General features: G+C 39.4%; 1 protein-coding gene across 3 annotated transcripts in view; it reads left to right on the forward strand.

Annotated features, from left to right (window-relative positions):
* Positions 1-14,350, forward strand: part of LOC102685707 (kinesin-like protein KIF13B) — a 77,264-nt gene that overhangs the window by 34,852 nt on the left and 28,062 nt on the right. For all 3 annotated transcript variants that reach the window (XM_069179957.1, XM_069179960.1, XM_069179959.1), the window contains exons 9-21: positions 195-307; positions 693-804; positions 3,465-3,677; positions 4,376-4,486; positions 4,951-5,085; positions 6,965-7,095; positions 7,838-7,924; positions 8,510-8,694; positions 9,817-10,030; positions 10,752-10,914; positions 12,344-12,490; positions 13,087-13,236; positions 13,818-13,943. In XM_069179957.1, the coding sequence (XP_069036058.1) occupies positions 195-307; positions 693-804; positions 3,465-3,677; positions 4,376-4,486; positions 4,951-5,085; positions 6,965-7,095; positions 7,838-7,924; positions 8,510-8,694; positions 9,817-10,030; positions 10,752-10,914; positions 12,344-12,490; positions 13,087-13,236; positions 13,818-13,943 (1,887 nt within the window). The remainder of the gene's footprint in view (positions 1-194; positions 308-692; positions 805-3,464; positions 3,678-4,375; positions 4,487-4,950; positions 5,086-6,964; positions 7,096-7,837; positions 7,925-8,509; positions 8,695-9,816; positions 10,031-10,751; positions 10,915-12,343; positions 12,491-13,086; positions 13,237-13,817; positions 13,944-14,350) is intronic.

Here is a 14,350-nt window from a genome sequence, read left to right on the forward strand (position 1 = left end):
CACTCTCCTAGAATTGTGTCATAAATGACAAATCCTTTTACTTCAGTCATCTAGAGAGGAGACATTTTACATATTTGTCTGTCTTTTAAACAGTACCATACATTGTTGTTTGTTTTTTTTAAGCAATATAGGAAGGCAGTTTTACTGCTAAGACTTTTTGAAGTTAGTACAGTATTTCCACTTTTATATTCCAGACATGTGGGGAGAAAGTGAGCAAACTAAGCCTGGTGGATCTGGCAGGCAGTGAACGGGCCGCCAAAACTGGAGCAGCAGGAGAGAGGCTGAAGGAAGGCAGCAACATCAATAAGTGAGTCTAGCGTCTCTGTGTTCTTGGCACACTGCAGAACTGGTCACCAGCTGGTGCAGCTAGAATTTACCTGCACTTGGCGTTACTTCAAGGATATGTGGGTTTGAAAGGGGGTTCATTTGCTTTCTATAGTGGATTTAAAAGGTGAGGTCTAAATGCATCTCTGGCATGTTTCTCTATGCTCTTCTCCTGTTTGGGTATTTTCTTGACAGATGTGATGTAATTTTTAACCATAACGTTTTCCTAAAAGCTGTCTTGTGTTTGCCTTAATGCTTTGTGAAATCAGTTAAAATGGGTCGTTGGAATATTTTAAAAATTTGAGCCAGCAAAACTGCCTTGTATTACATTGGCTGTAAAACCTGGTTATTTGACTGATAATCCTTAGATCTCTGACCACACTGGGGCTCGTCATCTCTGCCCTGGCTGACCAGGGAGCTGGAAAAAACAAGAACAAGTTTGTGCCATACCGAGACTCTGTGCTGACCTGGCTGCTGAAGGTGAGCACCTCCCTCTGTAGGACTGTTATTTCTGAGGCACCCTTAGAAGAATACTCACTTCTGCACAGGCATTCATAATCACAGATTATCAGATAGTGAGGAATCAATTCTGAGCATTCTGATGATGTATTTTTTATTTCTTGAAAAAATTCCTGTATTTTTTAAAGCAATCTACTACACTATTTTCCAAAGCATTTCTGGTTTACATCTTTTGTTGTCAAGAAAATTAATTGTCACTAATCCTGTATTTGACATTCTTAATCCTGTATTTGTTAATTTAGGAAATCTAGCATAGCACTATTCAGTTCATTTAAACTATTTGAGGTACTGTTTATTGCATATCCTTTTACTTCAGTTTTGGATTCTTCTGTTGCTAAAATGATAGATTATTGTCTGCAGTGATGCATATTTGAATAGTACACAGGACTTTTATGCATTTAATAGCACTGGTGCAGGTTATTTGTAAAAGAAATTTAACAAATGGAATGCACCTTTGAAATCCACCCAGAGTTTTCTGGATTGGAGCTCTTGTAAATATTTCCAAAATTTGATTCCAACTGGAGCTTTACTGTAATTAATTACCCACTGGTTAGTTTGTAAATACTGTAGCAAATTATGCAGTTCGTAGTTAATTAATCTATCAATTTGTTTCTTTGATGAAGTGGCCAGTGTAAAACAGTCTTAGGCTTTTACATGATGTGAGGCACTTTTTTCAAGGCCAGTCACAGCAAGGCAGTGCCAGCAGCAGTATAATCTTTGTTAAAGAGCACTGATACCTAATAATAATGTCATGTACAAAAAAAGTTAGCCATATTAATTGTCATTGGCTTGGCACCATCGCTCAAGAGATTGAATACTATGTTTGAGAATTCCTGAATCACAAAAGGAATGCTGAGTGTTTTTGCAAATGAGTTATTTTATGTTTAACTATATCTAGGGTATGACATTTGACAGTATCATCTGCAGTCTTGTGTGATGAAATGCTTACCTTATACCATCAGAAAAGCCTCTCACAAATGAATTGATAGCAGATTTATCAATTTTGTTTGGCAGAATCTACAACACCTACAGTACCTGTGTCACTGAACATTTAAATCCACTATGGCCTTTGGATTCTCTTTCAGTGGTCTTAAGGGGGTTGAGAAGAGCCTCAGCTCTTCCATACCTTTGCTAGTTGTACTAGTTGGAGGTCTTGGTTGTAGGGATCTGGGTTCTTAAGGGTGGTGCTAGAAAAATGTCAAGTTATGAGTCACTGCTGACTTCCTGGATCTGAAAAATTCTTTTTGGGGTATTCAGACTTTTATCTTTTGATTTATCTTTTTGGATATGATTCTCCTGAGTAAGGAGCTTGCATATCTCAGCTTTGTTCTTGCCATTCTTAGAAATTCAGATGTCATATTGGACAAGGTGCATCATTTGCTGGAATAAAGGAGTATGCTGACAACATGGTGTAGTGATTGTGTGACCCTACTCTGTGATTGCAGTGTCCATATACTGTATATCATGATGCAGATAGTTGTTTGAGTGCATTAGAAAGAATAACATACCTTTGTTGGATGGTAATATCATAATTGATAAAGGACTGGAACAGTAAAAAACTAAAGTGAATGTCTGTAGTTTAATGCTCTTCTGTGAGGCTCAGGTAGTCAGATGACCAACATCTGACATACCAAACAAAATCATCAGCTTTCATATGAAATGCTGTGCAAATATTCTGAATAAAATGAAAAGACAGGGTGATTGTGGATGTGTTAAATTTCATGTCATTCATGAGCACATAGATTAGCATGGACTCTGGTATATCATCATAGCCAGCAGCCATATCACCCTGCAACTCAAAACTGGCAACCCACTGAAGCTAAGCAGGTGTGAGCCTGGTCAGTACCTGGATGGGAGACCTCTTGGGAAAAACTAAAGAATCTGCTGGAAGAGGTATTAGTGGGGCCAGCAGGGGGCGCTCACCCTGCGGTCCATGTGGGTCCTAATGCCCCAGTATAGTGATGGGGACACTATACTGTAAACAGGCGCCGTCCTTCAGATGAGACGTAAAACCGAGGTCCTGACTCTCTGCGATCATTAAAAATCTCAGGGCGTTTCTCGAAAAGAGTAGGGGTGTAACCCCGGCGTGCTGGCCAAATTTCCCATTGGCCCTTACCAATCATGGCCTCCTAATAATCCCCCTCTATGAATTGGCTACATTACTCTGCTCTCCTCCCCACTGATAGCTGATGTGTGGTGAGCGATCTGGCGCACTACGGCTGCTGTCGCATCATCCAGGTGGATGCTGCAGATTGGTGGTGGTGGAGGGGAGTCCCCATTACCTGTAAAGCCCTTTGAGTGGAGTGTCCAGAAAAGTGCTATATAAGTGCAAGCAATTATTATTAATTATTATTATCATACATGTCAGGTGAATGCTGGACCTTAGGATCCTGAAGAAAATGCTGCACAATTAATCTTACAAGGGTCGTAAAAGAGACTGCTCTGAAGACTTTAGGATGCTATCAAAAGAAATTTAGTATCTTTTGTCATATCTATGGATAACTGCAAAATGAGTGCAGAATTGACATAGCAAGTTATAGGATTCAGAAAATGTCTAATACGCTGTAGAGCTGTTTGCTCTTTATTGGTAGTGACAGTTTCGGTGCCTCTCTGTCCTCTAGGACAGTTTGGGTGGGAACAGCAGGACTGCAATGGTGGCAACGGTCAGTCCTGCAGCTGACAATTACGACGAGACGCTGTCGACATTGCGCTACGCCGATCGTGCCAAGAGCATCGTCAATCACGCGGTCATTAATGAGGACCCCAACGCCAGGATCATCCGGGAGCTGCGCGAGGAGGTGGAGAAACTGCGGGAGCAGCTCACTCAGGCTGAGGTTTGTGTGGATCATGGTTTATCTAAACACTCTGTGATGGGCTCAGATTGCTCTCCAGCAGACAACAAGGTCAAACACCAAGAATTGGGGGTTCCATAAAATAGGACGGAGGAGGCAGCAAAACATTTCTGTAGTACAAAATGAACATTTTAATATAGACTTTATGGTTTAGTATCATTCTATATTTCTGAGGTATGTTGCTTACATTCTGACACCAGCACATCTGATTTTGAAACCAGAACTCTTGATTTTGAGGGCATAGTTTCCGATGCAGATCTAAATTAGTTATAGGTGCTGATGAAATCTGTCAACTATCAGTAATGTGGTTTGAGTTGGAATTTTGGAAATAAAGTTGCAGCCATCCTATACGGCAAACCATTTTAAAATAGTTTTTCTACTTCACATATCATTTATGGAATTAGTTTTTTGTGGAGGGGCACAAGAAACTACTGAATTTAAAGAAGTTGGCCGATATAACACTTAGCGCAGTCATTCTTCATGAACAAGTCTGAAGTATTCATTCTGATCTTATTTTTCAACTCTGTTGTCGCTGTAATTCCTGAGATTTTAAAAGGCTTTTAAAAGTTTTTTTTTTTAAGATTAGCTGTCAGGGTGCATGCAACAGTCCTTGATCATGGAGAAGTTCAATCATCTCATATGCCGTTTTATAAGTTTTTCCAATTTTGTCTCTTTTACAGTCAATGAAGGCCCCCGAGCTGAAGGACCGCCTAGAGGAGTCAGAGAAACTGATCCAAGAGATGACCGTAACCTGGGAGGAGAAATTGCGCAAGACAGAAGCAATTGCACAGGTCAGTGGGAAGTAATGTCTTTCCCAGAGCCTTGATGGTCAGCTCTTTCCAGATCTCCTGACATTCCACAGGGAGCCATCCGGTAATCTCCCAGCTACAAAGAGGATCCTGAGCTGCAAACTGATAAAACCTAAACTATAAATAAAATACATTAAAATTAACAAAAGTAGTTCATATTTAACTATTAATAATGTGCTTTTCTGGACATTCTCAATAGTATTTTTCTCTCAAAATAAGATGATGTATGTTTCACTATGAAAACTAAAGATCACAATATTTAAAATATTTGATGATTTATCATTTATAATGTATTTGTTAATATTAAAATGTCATGATCACTCTGTGGACTGTTCAGTCTCAATATGCTGTAATCGTTGATCTCTAGGGATCTCTAGTAAACTGGCATGCTGTGGCCTGAAATGCACTTTGCTCTTCATGTGACAATGGGATCATGTATTTTTCAGGAGCGTCAGAAGCAGCTGGAGAGCCTGGGAATCTCCCTGCAGTCCTCTGGGATTCGAGTGGGAGAGGACAAGTGTTTCCTCGTCAACCTGAATGCAGACCCAGCTCTCAATGAGCTTCTGGTCTACTACTTGAAGGTCTGGTCACTATCAAATGCATTCAACATGATTCTTTCTGCTAGTGACGATTTTTATAGTTAATTCAGAGATAGAGTTATGTAGAATTTCCCTGATCAATTATTTTAGTGCGGTAATGTGGGTATTAATGTAATGTGAAATTGAAGTGTGAGAAGAATTATAACACAAGCTTCAGAATTGTTGCCTCTGTCAAAAAAGCATTAGTTCCCTTATAATATTAAAATAAATGCTAGGTAGATTTGGCAAGATTCCCCTACTTTAAACTGTGCTGTGCACACTTAATATCACCCTCTGTTTCTCGGACTTTAAAATGTAGATCTGCCTATCGATGCATGAAGGTATTCTCAGCAGTTCCTTTTAGACTACAAAATGCCCTGGAGCAGGATTCACTAATTACTTCTGGAGATCTCCAATCCAGTTTGTCTGGATTGAAAAACAATTGAATGTTATCAATGAAGCAAGTAATTTGGTCACATAAAGGATCATTGGTCCTTGGAGGCCAGAGGTTCTTTTTGTTTTTAATCAACAAATTAATTTAAAAAAGTAGTCTTAACTGATCACATTGCTCAAGGTATTTAGAAAGTATTCTTTTAAAATATACTTTTAAAACATTCTATAATTCTCAACCTGTAGTTACTGTATGTTACAATAGTGAGTTCAGTAATGTTGGGTTAGTTTTATAGTAGATGATAAGTACATTTCCAATTAAGAAACAAACTGTGATGTTTGAATTACTCAACCGGTAAATATTTGGGTGTAGCTTGTGCTCTGTGATCCAGACTTCTCAAGTTCAAGGCTGGTCATGTGACTAGCAGAGCAGGATTTTCCAGGCATACAAGATGTAAGATTGTTGGGATTAATTGGTCAGGACATTCTTGGGAGCCTGTAAAACAATACCCCTGTAACTTTCTGGGTGACCACAGGTTTGTGGCAATGTCTGTAAGTGACATGCGCTCCTCCAGTCAGCTCTAGACCCTCCAGTTGGTTGCTGTGGAGCAGGTAGTAAGTCACAATTGAATTGTTTGAATTCCTCATTCCCCTTATGTGGTTACATGGGGGTGTTGCTGCAAACTGAGAAGGAAAACGCTCGCTACTGTAATTTGAGTGTGTGTATAATTAAAAATAAGAACATAAGCTTAATGGCATCAGTGGAAGTATGGCATTTTTAAGCTAGGATACCTCCTTGTGTTGAATGGAGAGACATGATTTGAAATATTCATATTATCCTCTCTGCTTTACCCTTCCAGATTTCATGAGAAAGGCGTTTTTTTTGTATTGCTGTGAAAGTTAAAATATATCTTTAGAATATGGATGGATGCATGAGCAAATAGGGAATTAATGTCTAAGTGGTGCTTTTGGGGAATTTCTGGAATCATAAGTTGACCTCTAATGGCCATTCTAAGCAATGCAATTTTAAAGGTAGCAAAACAAGAGCTGCTTTGCATTTTGTCTCTTATCAGTCCTTCTTAATGAAGAAATTGCTTTGCGTTTATTTTATCCAGTCTTCCTAGTGTGACATTATAAAGAAGTCTATATGTCTCTAGCTTGAAACTAAAGGTCAGGGCAAGGGCCGTGAGAGACCAAAAGTGATAATGAATGTCTAAAATAAACATGGCATTTTCAACTTTGATTAAATCAAAACTTAAAAAATTATAAATGTCACATTGACAGCTCTCTTTTCTTCAAGCTTATCTTGTGCAGTGAATTGAAAGTAATCAATGCATACCAGGCTTAGGATTTGCATTTGGTGGGTGGGCCAGAGTTGCAATGTGCTGTTTTTGTGGAGAATTTAAAGTAAGGAGAATGATTGCAAATTATTGTCAGTTAAGGCCTGCCGATAATTCTAAAAAGAGGGTTCTGATGCTGTATGATCTTTTAGGACCATACTCTGGTGGGGGCTGCAGATTCCCAGGACATCCAGCTGTGTGGAATGGGGATCCAGGCAGAACACTGCGTCATTGACATTACTGCTGAAGGACAGGTCATCCTGACCCCACATCGCAACTCCCGGTACTATAGCAGCATCTCCCAGCTCAGTTGTTATAGAGTTAACCTCTTAATGTGCCCTGTAGTCCTGTGTGAGCTGTCAATCATTGACTCAGAAGGGGTAATCAGTTTCTTATCAGTGGTCCTTTTTTTCACACCAGAAGGCAACTCTGAGTTTTTTTTTCCAATGCCTAACAGCAGAAAAAGGCTCTCTAGCAGTGTATTAAGGTTTTTATAGCAATGGCAATTTATTGTTGTTGCTTTCAATAATTTTTATAATTTATTTTTGTTATGTGAGAAATTTCATTCCAGGTCCAGTCTTCACAAAACATTATGTAGAATTTTTTCAAATTGATCAATTTGTCCCAAATTTTTAACCAAGCTACAGTACCTGACAGGCTAGAAGTGAAAATTCTGACCCCTGAAGACCAAAACAATTTTTTCGCCTGCTGTTTTGTTTTTTTTCATATGTTTGTCTGTTGAGTGGACACATTAAGAAAAAAAAAACATTTGACTGTTCATACTCAAAGCCAGTGGGGTTAGCTTCAATTTAAGACCTGAACCAGGCTCCTGCTATGTTCTGTTACAGAGATATACAGTAACAAAATGTTTAAGGGGAGGAAATTTCAGGCGGACATTGGCTAAAAGGGCCTAGGACAGTAAGAGCTAAGGAGCCAATCCTGATTCATGGTTTAACAAGTTTGTCTTGATTCATGTGCAAGCTAACCCTGAGTGTTGACAGGTTTCCCCCTTTGTGATCCTGTAGGACCTGTGTGAATGGGTCTGCAGTGAGCAGCCCAGTGCAGCTCTACCATGGTGATCGGATTCTCTGGGGGAATAACCACTTCTTCAGGTCAGCACTGCTCTTCCACTTTTCAGGGGAAGCCTGAACAAAAAAGCTAATTTCGAAGTTAAACAAGATGGTCCTAGGTTAATCACTCCTTTTTAAACATACAGGCTCAATTCATGTCATGTTGATTCTAGCAGTTTAAGAAAAGTGTGTACATTTTACTTGATTCTTTTCTGTGGCAGTGTTTCTAATTTACTTTGAAAGATATTATGTGTAATGTGTCGAACACATTAATAAACCACAAAATCCCAAACAGCACCTCACACAAAAGAAAGAAAACAAAAAAAGAGGAAAAACTTGATAATCGAAGACCTTGACCCATTATATTGTATTGATGCATTGATCTATTTACTAATGTGGCACACAGACATAAGAAAATAACAATCTAAGTTTCAATGTTAGACAATGTTAATAAGTAAGTGAAATCAATAATTCAAATCTAGTTCTTGCAGCCTTTGTTAACAGTGGTTGTCTGACAGTATACAAGCTTCATTTTGTAGTGGCGCAGTACGATTATGTGTTGAATGAAGAGCTGGGTGGTTGGACAACTTTTCTGCGCACAGACTGATGAGGCTGTTCTCTCTGCAGGATTAACCTGCCGAAGAGGCGATCACGGGGGGAGCGTGAGGAGGAGGAGGGCGTGATAAAGAACAGTGGCAGCAGTGAGCAGCTAGAGGGGGACGGGGATACGGCCAGTGAAGTCTCCAGTGAGGTCAGCTTCAGCTATGAGCTTGCCCAGACTGAGGTGATGATGAAAGCCCTGGGTAACAACGGTGAGAAGGAGTATTTTTCCTTTAAAGTGCTTTCAGGCTTTATTTTACTGTAATGGAATGGGGACAGACTGTGGGCAGGGTTCTTTTTCATCTTCCACTGTTCTTAGTGCCTTATGAGCTACACTCAGTAGTTTTTGTTGGCAGTCTACATTCCTTTCCTCTTTTGGTGATCTCTGTTTAAAGCAAAGGGAGTTAAACTTGTGTGACACCGCTTGATCAAAATTGTTTTTTTATTTGGAGCACTTGCAGATTTAAAAAAAATCCCTGTATAAAGCCAATACCGGTTTAATACACAAGGAAAAATAACAGGCAACATTCAAAACACCACTGAAAAATATATTCCATGCCTTTTAATGTTGGAATGCAAAAAAAATCCTTAAATTGAGGAGAAGATTTAAAAAATTGGAGGTTTCTGGTAAAAATGCTTGTACTATATAAATGTAATTTATTAAATAGTCACACATATTGACATTGGAGTCAGATGCATTTCTTTCAGTACAACAATATGATTAAAAAGCCATTTTAAAACTCCAGTAACTCACACTTGACACATTAAGAAAATTCCACTCTTTTTTGCGTGGTGACATTTTTTGTCTGCATCGTGCATTGCACAAAAGTTGCCTGTTCTAGGTTTGGGGCTGAGGTTAAAGCCGTCTATATTTAGAACTGAGAGCATAAGGGTAATTTCCCCATGGCCAGAAAATCAGATAGTCTCGACTCTGAAATTAAAAAGTTAAGTTATACATTTTGTTTCATTTAGGTTCATTATTAGTGTAACAATACAAATAATGGATAGGAAAATTAATACTTCCTTTGTACCAATTTCAGTTTTTAAATCTTTAAACTTCAGTACAGCAGAGAAAGCTAATGCTGTCCTTCACTGTCTCTTGTTTCCTGTATTAGAATGATTTGTTGCAAATTTAAATGTTCAAGTTTTCTACACAGTCTTCTTTCTGAGAGAGTCAGACTCTGAATAATGCACAAATCTTGGCTACCGACATCTGTTCCATTTTGTGCTTAGTTTTGGCTTTATTAGTGCTGCTCTTTTTCATGTGGCATTCTCAGGCTGTGTTGGTGTTTGTTGTGAAGTATAATGAGGGGTCTCTCTCTGTCTGCCCCCAGACCCCATGCAAGCGATCCTGATGAGCCTGGAGCGGCACCACGAGGAGGAAAAGCGCTCGGCGCTGGAGAGGCAGCGCCTGATGTATGAGCAGGAGTTGGAACAGCTGAGACGGCGGCTCTCCCCCGACAAGCAGCAGCAGCACTACCGCAGCATGGAGCGCCTAGCTGCGTCCCCCAGTGCCCAGCAGAAACTGCGCCAGTGGAGCGAGGAGAGGTGAGCTCAATGAATAAACTGGTCTTGAAGGTTCATACATTCTGCTGGCTTGTACGTTCATTGATCTCAGAGTTCTTGCTTTATTTTACATTTCAAACAATTGCTCATGAAGTGTTCTTGGGCTTTCACTATATCCCCCATCTTGTTGCGTTTACAATCCACTCCATCACACAATTTTGCTTCAACTCACTTCCTAATTATTTAATTGTACATTGGCAAAGAGAAAATAGTAAGCAAGGACTGTATATGTCCAAGCTCTGCAATGGAGTGAATGGAAAAGTCTGTACATTGGTTTCGGTGATGTGTTTAAAAATAGTAAAATGAAACCAGGACCGTTTTTATTTCATTCATTGCAGAAATGACATGCAGCAAAAAGGCAAATATTACAGGGAGACATTGATTGTTTTTATTTAGGGTTAATAAATTAAGTCAATTTAAATGAATATCCACTCTGTAGGGTACTTCTAAAGAATAGCTTATCATGAATCATAGTATGGCAATGTTTTAAGAAGCAAAATGTTTTTTGCAACCAGGCATTCAAGTAGCCTTTTCCCGTAGTCACACTAGCTTAAATCAGCTACCCAAAACTAAGGCTTTCAAGGTAGAAAATTATTCCTTGAAACCTGATAGTGCTGTTAAATCTGTATCTAATGGTATGCTTTTGTCATTGTGACATTTTTCGGGAATAATTCTGACAACATGTCTGTGTCCGGCCCATCAGAGAGGCAGTCCTGACCCGCAGCCTGCGGAAGCTGAGGGAGCAGATTGTCAGGGCCAACCTGCTGGTGCAGGAAGCCAGCTTCATTGCAGAGGAGCTGGAGAAGAGGACAGAGTATCACGTCACCCTGCAGATACCTGCTTCTAACCTCAATGCTAACAGGAAGGTCAGTCCACATTAGAAACTGATGTGAACAAACTGAGGTTATTGTTTCTGTTCTTTCATTAAAGATTACTGTTTTATGTTGTTTTTTGGGCACTTGCCGCAGAAATTCAACAAGCCATTTTTTACAAACATTGGAGGCCAAGTGCATATTATTAGGAAATGATGCTGGGATAAATATTACTTTGAAAAGGATTTTGGAATTTGGACTTGATGTCCATGATGGACATTTCAAAAATATGAAGAGAACTCGCTGCATCACCTGCGAATACATATCTAATTCAAGGCCCTTCAGGACAATTCCGGATCACTCAGATGACACCTTCAGCAACCTTATTTACTGCATCTCTTGCAGAAAATGCCCAACTATCTACATTAGGGAAACAGGAAGGAGACACGTAGTCAGCTTCAGAGAACATCTTAGGGCTGTTAGGATAAAAGATTTCACCAAGTCCGTAGTTTCTCATTTCACCTCTAACGGCCATGATCACACTGATCTCTCCGTCTGCGTTCTCAAAGAAGGGTTTCTTAACTCCTATTGCAGAAAGACATCCGAAACCAAAATTATCCGGAAACTAGGTTCACACCTTCCCCCTTCTCTCAACGACAGACTCGTTTCCTTCTAATCCTCTCTATCCATTTGCAGGTTTCGACTTCACACCTCTCTCCACTTCGTACCACCTGACTCCTGCCTCCCCCCTGCTCTCACCTCTACACTCCCGGCTTTTGTTCTCCTAAACTATATAATCTCGGCTTACCTCCCTGTCTTTTTCACACCTGAAGAAGGCTCCACAGCTGAAACGTTATGCTTCCTTTCTTCTCTTTTCAGCATGGAGTAAACCTTTACTTGTTCCTCTGCAGCCTTTGCAAGCTGACGCAGCTACCTGCTTGAACTATTTCAAAATATATATCCCTTGATGCATTTTTCCTCTTACTGATTAAAACAGAATCACTTTGGATTGTGAACCAATTTGTAGGTGTGTAGGTGTACAAGAGTAGCAGTTGTACATTTGAATTTGTGTTTTATTGGGAAAGCTCTTGATTCAAATTTACACGGAACAAAAACAGATGCCTAATATTTATTGTAGTTTAGGTGGATGATATTTATTTATATTGGGTGATTAATATTTATTGTGTTGTCTTGCTTGTCATGGGACTATCATTATCTATAGGTATTGACTAATTTATTATATTTGAATAATTTATTAATGACTGCAATAGGATTTTTGTTAATAGTCATTCTTAGCGATATGCTATCAGCAAACTGAATCACCTCTGCTCTCCGGTCTACACTTGGATTCTAGTTTATAGGCTGTACAGGTATAACAGCAGGATTACTGTACCATATCAAGTGTGCGGATCATCAGTCAGTGTGAGAAGGAGCTGGGAGACCATGCCGATGCAGGGTTCACCTGTGTTTCTCTTTCTCCCAGCGTGACGCGGTACTGAGCGAGCCGGCAGTGCAAGTACGAAGAAAGGGGAAGGGAAAACAGATCTGGGCTCTGGAGAAGATGGAGAATCGACTGGTGGACATGAGGGAGCTTTACCAGGAGTGGAATGATTTTGACGAGGACAACCCTGTATGGCAAAACGCTTTCTTTTTAGGCTTCTTACATGATAAATGTGATGTACTTTTTATGTCTAGTTTATTTTGTTTTCTTTGATGCGTCTTTATTTCCTACATTAAATTTTGTCTTTTGTTTATTTCATTTTTGTGCTAATCTTTTTTGGTCTTGTTTTCTACATGTGTACTCTTGATTAATCTTCTTTTTCTCGTTTTTGCCTACTGGAGTGCTTTTGTAATGTGCAGCTTAAATTTTCTTGCTGTGTTTTCTACATAGCCCCTGGCTCATGAATTACAAGATACTAGCCATGTTAATAGGGATTCAAATTGGTAGATTTAGCTAAGACATTGGTATAGTATGTACATACTGTATATACTTTATGTATTAGGCTGTTTTCTCTGTGGTTACTTGCCTCCACTTGGTAGTGCTTACTTTAGGATTAGAGAATCAAACCCAGTATATTTTTCCCTTGGGCTTTGTTAATATCAAAGTTAAAAATGTTTTAGTTGTCTTGTTATAGTAGTCTTGTGCATCTCATTGTTTTCTTTTCTTTGGAAAGGCCTGTGTTATTAATACAGTATTGAAATCTATTTTTCTTCACTTTTCTGTAGGTAATGCGTTCCTACTTCAAGAGGGCAGATCCATTCTTTGATGAGCAGGAAAACCACAGCCTGATTGGTGTGGCCAATGTTTTCCTCTCTTGCCTCTTCTATGATGTTAAGCTGCAGTATGCAGTACCCATAATAAACCAGAAGGGGGAGGTAAGGCAGTTCAGTGGATAAGTGCCATGAGATCTGGGTTGCAGTTTATCTGGTACTTGGCTGTCTTTTGACATAGTATTGAGAATCCTCATTCTTCTAATCACTTTGACCAGGGCCGTGATCATAATTGTGTAATTACAGAAGCTTAGTTAGTTTCGATCACTCATGATCATTTCATTGTAGAAATTCTGAACATCACTGGAGGCATTACTAGTGATCTAGTGATGTAGATTTAATTGGTCAGATGGTGTACAATAATATGTTTGCAGCATTTAATAAGTCGTCCAAGATTTATGATCTAGAAAACTCTCCAGCAGTGCATTACAAGATTTGTACAGCATTTCTTATTGGATTGGTAATTCGGTATTTGAGTAGGGACATGCTTGGTTATATCTTTCAGATAATGTCTGTTTCGTTGTATGATTAATGTAATTCTTTTGCAGGAAGGTGTAGTTATCATAGTCCGGATGTGAACTGTAGATGCTTACTGATACCAGAGTTAATCTTCAATACCTCTTTTTTTGTTTTGAGTCTGGGTTCACTCAGAGCTTTGTTGTGTGAAAACAGTACCTTTCTGGTAGGTTGCAGGGCGGCTCCATGTGGAGGTGGTGAGAGTCAGTGGGGATTTCCAGGAGAGGCTGGCTGGAGGTGAAGACCCAGAAAGTAGTGCTGAGGGCGAGGTGCAGGACCGCAAGCTAATCTGCATGGTAACCTCATCTTTGGCCCTAGTGTCATATTTGAGCACCCAGAGCTCCTCTTTAATAGTAATCCAAAACAAGCATAAAGTGTGTCAGATCTTTTCCTTGTTTAGAAGAACTAATGATACTCTCCACAGCACTGCCTCTATTGTGGTTGCAAAGCTTAATCCAAACACGCATGGAAAACCTGCATTTATGGACATTCCTTAGGATAAGAAAATGTCCATAAAAAAGTCCTTTCATGGTTTCAAAATGTCTTTCAAATGAATTAGCCAGAACATTTAAATACTACCATGCATCATTTTAACCGGTATTATGCACTCTAGTGAAATATAAATTCAGTCAAATATTAAAACTTGATTGACTTTGACCGATTGGATTGCACATTGTTTACAGTGTTTTAGTAGAGAGACACT

This window comes from Lepisosteus oculatus, chromosome 2, assembly GCF_040954835.1.
Source record: "Lepisosteus oculatus isolate fLepOcu1 chromosome 2, fLepOcu1.hap2, whole genome shotgun sequence".
In the NCBI taxonomy this organism is placed as follows: domain Eukaryota; kingdom Metazoa; phylum Chordata; class Actinopteri; order Semionotiformes; family Lepisosteidae; genus Lepisosteus; species Lepisosteus oculatus.